General features: G+C 34.4%; 1 protein-coding gene across 1 annotated transcript in view; it reads left to right on the top strand.

The window, feature by feature from the left end:
- Positions 1 to 6,221: 6,221 nt before the first annotated feature.
- LOC106471841 (chymotrypsinogen B-like) overlaps positions 6,222 to 6,867 on the top strand; it is a gene marked incomplete at its 5' end in the record, with an annotated part of 2,543 nt that continues 1,897 nt past the window's right edge. Inside the window, one exon of the mRNA XM_022400446.1 lies at positions 6,222 to 6,505. Within this exon, the coding sequence (XP_022256154.1) occupies positions 6,222 to 6,505 (284 nt within the window). The remainder of the gene's footprint in view (positions 6,506 to 6,867) is intronic.

The raw sequence follows: 6,867 nt of genomic DNA, 5'->3' as shown, positions 1-6,867 counted from the left end.
ATGTATATATATATATATGTGTGTGTGTGTGTTTATATAAATATCTATATCTTGTTTATATATATATATATATATATATCTGTGTTTATATAAATATTTATATCTGTGTTTATATATATTTAAATATCTTTGTTTAATATTAATATTTGAAGTGATGAATATATATATATATTTACAAGTAGACAGATCAACATAAGTTACATCGACCGATGCCATGGTGTTATTTATATCTTTCAGTTGTTTATGAATTTTGAATAACATTTTTACAGGAAAGACCAGAAGAAGAGTCAAAGAATGGTAAGAAAGTTCTCTTGATACTAAAAAGTTGAATTATTGTTACTTAATCGTTGTTTCTTTGTAGCAAGATGTAATCTATTATTGTTTCTATGTAACAAGGTGTAAACTATCGTTGTTTCTATGTAGCAAGGTGTAAACTGTCGTTGTTTCTTTGTAGTAAGATGTAATCTATTATTGTTTCTTTGTACCAATGTCTAAACTATCGTTGTTTCTATGTAACAAGGTCTAAACTATCGTTGTTTCTATGTAGCAAGATGTAATCTATTATTGTTTCTTTGTAGCAATGTCTAAACTATCGTTGTTTCTATGTAACAAGGTCTAAACTATCGTTGTTTCTATGTAACAAGGTGTAAACTATCATTGTTTCTTTGCAGCAAACTTTAAATTATTAAATTTTCTGTGTAGTTAGGTAAAATCTTAATGTACCCTGGACATAAACTGATACTTACTTATTATAAGAATTGATTGAAAACATACAAACAACGAACCTTCCGTACATCTCGAAAGAAGCTACTTACAAAGCACCAAATTAACTGCATTCAGAGAGATTGTAGTTATAGTGACAGTTTTCTGAAATATACTTTTCTAACAAATTATGCCTTTTTTATTTCTCATGTTACGACAGGTTTCCCAAACTTTTCATCCTCAGGCGAACTTTTACCAAGGCAAGCGTGTAGTAAGTATTGATACTAATGTTTCAGTATGTGATAAGTATTGTTTCTAGCCTGTTAATCAGTGTAAGGATTGTTCTATACTGTTAATTAGTGTAAAGATTGAGATTGTTTCTAGTTTGTTAGTCTAGCCCAAAATTCTAACCTAATATTTTACTCAAAATAATCAGATTTTTTAACATTGTCATAGCTCTCAATTCAACTAGTTTTTAACTCAATCCAGACCGATTTCGTAGAATATTCATAGCTCAAACTAACTAATATAATACTTAATTATATATTATAGTAATTATGTAAAATTAAAACATCTTCTTAACTTACATATACGACTAAACAATATTTTGTTATTTCGATATTCTTTTGCCTTGGAATTGTTTTTGTTTCATATGTTAACTTAATCATATAAAACGTAGCAAACAACTTTTTTTGTTGTTCTACACTAAAACTTGTAAATAAAATTGTCCTTACATGATTCCAGTAGGTAGTCACGTGTTGCTGCAGAGGGAAAATTATAAGTCACTTTGTTGTAACACAGTAAAACTAAGTAGTCACGTGTTACTGCAGAGGGAAAATTGTAAGTCACTTCTTTGTAACACAGTAAAACTAGGTAGTCACGTGTTGCTGCAGAGGGAAAATTGTAAGTCACTTCTTTGTAACACAGTAAAACTAGGTAGTCACGTGTTGCTGCAGAGGGAAAATTGTAAATCACTTTGTTGTAACACAGTAAAACTAGGTAGTCACGTGTTGCTACACAGTGGAAGATTTAAGTCACTTCTTTGTAACACAGTAAGACTAGGTAGTCTCGTGTTGCTGCACAGGGGAAGTTATAAGTCACTCCTTTCTAACACAGTAAAACTAGGTAGTCACGTGTTGCTGCACAGTGGAAGTTTTAAGTCACTTCTTTGTGACACAATAAAACTAGGTAGTCTCGTGTTGCTGCACAGAGGAAGTTATAAGTCACTTCTTTCTAACACAGTAAAACTAGGTAGTCACGTGTTGCTGCACAGTGGAAGTTTTAAGTCACTTCTTTGTGACACAATAAAACTAGGTAGTCACGTGTTGCTGCACAGTGGAAGTTTTAAGTCATTTCTTTGTAACACAATAAAACTAGGTAGTCACGTGTTGCTGCACAGTGGAAGTTTTAAGTCATTTTGTCGTAACACAGTAAAACTAGGTAGTCACGTGTTGCTGCACAGTGGAAGTTTTAAGTAACACAATAAAAGTCACGCTCTATAAAAAGAAAGTTCCATATTGGCAGATTAATTATTAAATGTTGATTAACTTTCACAGACGAATTATTAAATGTTGATTACCTTTCAGATTTTTTTGTAAATGTCACGTTTTATGTAATTTTTCTCACTTCCCAGTCTGCGGCACCCTACCTGAGCTGTCGGTGAGAATTATAAACGGTGAGGAAACGTCTGTCAACAAATACCCCTGGATGGTACTTCCTCTTCTCTCTATTTTTTCGTAAAGAACATTTTTGCCATATTAAAAACTAACTTGTATGTCGTGGTATAAAAGACTGATTAGTGTAGATATTATTAATGTATTTATTTTGTGAGTCATTATTGTCTAGTTTTTATAATAAGAGAGTTAAAAGCAGACGATTATTAGAAGTTGTGTTTATAATTCATTGATGTTGAGACTATTGAATGTTGTGTGCAATACATTGACATATAAATAGTGTGAGACGAGCAGAAACAGCAGATAGACAATAGCAGAAAAGAGTAAAGTCGCGGCCAAGGAAAAGTTCGGCGTGAAGTTAATTGTCGTAGAAGTGATAGGCCTAACGTTTAATATGTTAGAGTAAGACTAACAGTAGAAAAAGGAGGAAAGAAAAATAATTTATTCCGTCAAAACGTGGTTCTAAAGTAATTGAATCAACCTGAGTGCACTTTGACAAAAGGAACAGAGGATATATTGAAAAAAAAAAGACCAAACGATCACTGCAAGAGCAGTATACGACTGCGGTAACTCGCGCCACAATTGTAAGTGAATTATACACAGAATACTAGTGCGATAGAAATAGGGAAAAGTAATTTGGCTTGTCAACTGAAATTCTAAAGTAATTGAATAAGCCTAAGTGGACTTTTGACCAGATGACGAGAACCATCTAGTATTTATGATATCCCTATAATCACTATAGTGTGAAAAATTTGTTGTACATACGTTTAACTTATTCCGAAAATATATATATATTATTTTGGAAACAAGTGGAGTGCGTGCTGTTCATTTATCGTTGAATTTATCGCTAAAAAGTCACAGACACCTATTGTAGAAGAATCCTAAGCTCAACAACAACATAGTATATGTTTATACTATTAAGAAATATAAGTAAAAGCCTTAAATTGACAATTGGCGATCTTAACATCTGACATTGTATGAAGTGACATACAAAAGTTATTAAAATACCTGAAACTCAAGTAAGGAAATACAAACTTAGCCAATGTACATCCATGTTACACATCTGTTAAATACAAGCTAATAGAAGAAAGGAAGTACAAACTCAGCCAATGTACATCCATGTTACACAACTGTTAAATACAAGCTAATAGAAGAAAGGAAGTACAAACTCAGCCAATGTACATCCATGTTACACATCTGTTAAATACAAGCTAATAGAAGAAAGGAAGTACAAACTCAGCCAATGTACATCCATGTTACACAACTGTTAAATACAAGCTAATAGAAGAAAGGAAGTGCAAACTCAGCCAATGTACATCCATGTTACACAACTGTTAAATACAAGCTAATAGAAGAAGGAAGTACAAACTCAGCCAATGTACATCCATGTTACACAACTGTTAAATGCAAGCTAATTCTTACCGACTAACCTTACTCCTCCTCTTTAAACCATATTTCAGTAAACAACAAGAGTCTCTAAGTGTATTTACCATTCATGTGCACTGCTAGATCAAAACATCTGATATTTAACAAAAATCAATCTAATATCAAATTAATTGTAGCCAATAGAGAAAAAAAGTGTTTTATGTAAAACATCCAAGTAGGAAAGACTACAAATATCCAGTAAAATAATTAGAACACAACAAAATACAATAGTACAGCCAGAGATCTGACCTTAAATATAAACAAGCTGAAGATTACTGAATATAGTACTGAATTCCTCATTCTGATCCACCATAGCTTGGTTTGTTGCAGGTTTCTTTACGTACACAGAGAAAAAGAAACAGAAAAGGAAGTTGTGGAGGAATACTTATCAGTCCTTCCTATGTACTGACCGCTGCCCACTGTTCAACAAGGTAAGCTTTGTTTATGGTGGTCAGTATTCTACTTATCAGTCCTTCCTATGTACTGACTGCTGCCCACTGTTCAACAAGGTAAAGTTTCTTTATGGTGGTCAGTCTTTTCCTTATCAGCCCTTCCTATGTACTGACTGCTGCCCATTGTTCAACAAGGTAAGCTTTGTTTATGGTGGTCAGTCTTTTACTTATCAGTCCTTCCTATGTACTGACCACTGCCCACTGTTCAACAAGGTAAGCTTTGTTTATGGTGGTCAGTCTTCTACTTATCAGCCCTTCCTATGTACTGACTGCTGCCCACTGTTCAACAAGGTAAGCTTTGTTTATGGTGGTCAGTCTTCTACTTATCAGTCCTTCCTATGTACTGACCGCTGCCCACTGTTCAACAAGGTAAGCTTTGTTTATGATGGTCAGTCTTCTTTTCGTGTAGTGTGTGACTGCTGCCCACTGTTCAACAATGTAAAAAAGTGTGTTTATGGTGGTCAGTCTTCTCCTTATCAGCCCTTCCTATGTACTGACTGCTGCCCACTGTTCAACAATGTAAAACAGTGTTTATGACGATCAGTCATCCTCTTACCAGTCAGTTTTGTGTTTTGACTAGTGCTCACTGTTCAATCGTTAAGCTTAAGTTGAAACGTGTTGTTTTCTATCATACTTTCGGTTGTTAAACTGAAGTACTAGTTAATACATGGTGTTTTCTAAAGACTAGATGATGTAGTTGCCAGGAAACTAACTCAATAATACTCACCTTACCGGGATACTTCTTCAATAATACTCACCTTACCGGGCTACTTCCTCAGCAATATTCACGTTACCAGGAAACTTCCTCAATAATACTCACCTTACCGGGATACTTCCTCAATAATACTCACCTTACCGGGCTACTTCCTCAGTAATATTCACGTTACCAGGAAACTTCCTCAATAATACTCACCTTACCAGGAAATTATCTCGTTTATACTTACGTTACCCGGAAATTACCTCAGTAATACTCACCTTACCAAGAAATTACCTCAATAATTCTCACGTTACTAGGAAATTACCGCAGTAATACTAACGTTACTAAGAAATTACTTCAGCAATACTCACGTTACCAGGAAATTACTTCAGTAATACTCACGCTACCAGGACAACCTCAGTAATACTCACGTTACCAGGAAATTACTTCAGTAACACTCACGCTACCATGACAACCTCGGTAATACTCACGTTACTAGGAAATTACCTCAGTAATACTCACGCTACCAGGACAACCTCAGTAATACTCACGTTACTAGGAAATTACCTCAGTAATACTCACGCTACCAGGACAACCTCAGTAATACTCACGTTACTAGGAAATTACCTCAGTAATACTCACGTTACTAGGAAATTACTTCAGTAATACTCACGTTACTAGGAAATTAACTCAGTAATACTCGCGTTACCAGGAAATTACCTCAGTAATACTCACGCTACCAGGACAACCTCAGTAATACTCACGCTACCAGGACAACCTCAGTAATACTCACGTTACCAGGAAATTACTTCAGTAACACTCACGCTACCAGGACAACCTCAGTAATACTCACGTTACTAGGAAATTACCTCAGTAATACTCACGTTACTAGGAAATTACTTCAGTAATACTCACGTTACTAGGAAATTACTTCAGTAATACTCACGTTACTAGGAAATTACCGCAGTAATACTAACGTTACCAGGAAATTAACTCAGTAATACTCACGTTACCAGGACAACTTCAGTAATACTCACGTTACTAGGAAATTACTTCAGTAATACTAACGTTACCAGGAAATTACCTCAGTAATACTCACGCTACCAGGAAATTACCTCAGTAATACTACGGAAAATGCATGGTGATAGTCTTATGTTTCTAGATAATAATTTTGTTTTCGAATTTCTGTGACCAAAAAATGATAATTTTTTTTCATATAATGCTGGTATAAGTCTTAGAAAACTAAAACTAATAAAATTCCACTTTCTGTAGAAATAACAGAAGAAAACCTCTAAAACCCGATCAAACTGAGGTAGTGGCAGGCGAGCACGACAAATGGGTGATCGAAACTCACTCTGAGGTTCTGGACGTTGAAAGGGTGATAATCCACCCCCAGTATCGGCCCAAATCTATTTTAAACGACATTGCACTGTGGAAGTTGAAAAATCCAGTGGAACTAACCGAATACGTCGATCTAATCTGTTTACCCCGAACAGATGTTGACTTTAGTGGCATGCAAGGGACGGTATTAGGATGGGGGTGGACCAATGCCGATGGTAATGGTCTCTTTTTTTCGTTTTGGGGGTGTTATCCAGAAGTATAAAATACGCAGTTTTCTTTTCACGTGGATTTGATGTACCTAGGACAGTGTGTCAGAGTTTATAAGAATAGTACGTTTCAAATAAAATTTGACATCCATTTAAACTAATGTCATAAATAACACTTTATTGGTATTATAGTTACTTATAAATAACACTTGTCTGGTATTATTGTTACTTATAAATAACACTTTACTGGTATTATAGTTACTTATAAATAACACTTTACTGGTATTATAGTTACTTGTAAATAACACTTTACTGATATTATTGTTACTTATGAATAACACTTTACTGATATTATAGTTACTTATGAATAA

This window comes from Limulus polyphemus, unplaced genomic scaffold, assembly GCF_000517525.1.
Source record: "Limulus polyphemus unplaced genomic scaffold, Limulus_polyphemus-2.1.2 Scaffold4897, whole genome shotgun sequence".
Taxonomy (NCBI): domain Eukaryota; kingdom Metazoa; phylum Arthropoda; class Merostomata; order Xiphosura; family Limulidae; genus Limulus; species Limulus polyphemus.
Note: the sequence above shows the minus strand (reverse complement) of the source record. Positions and strands in the feature narration are given on the sequence as shown.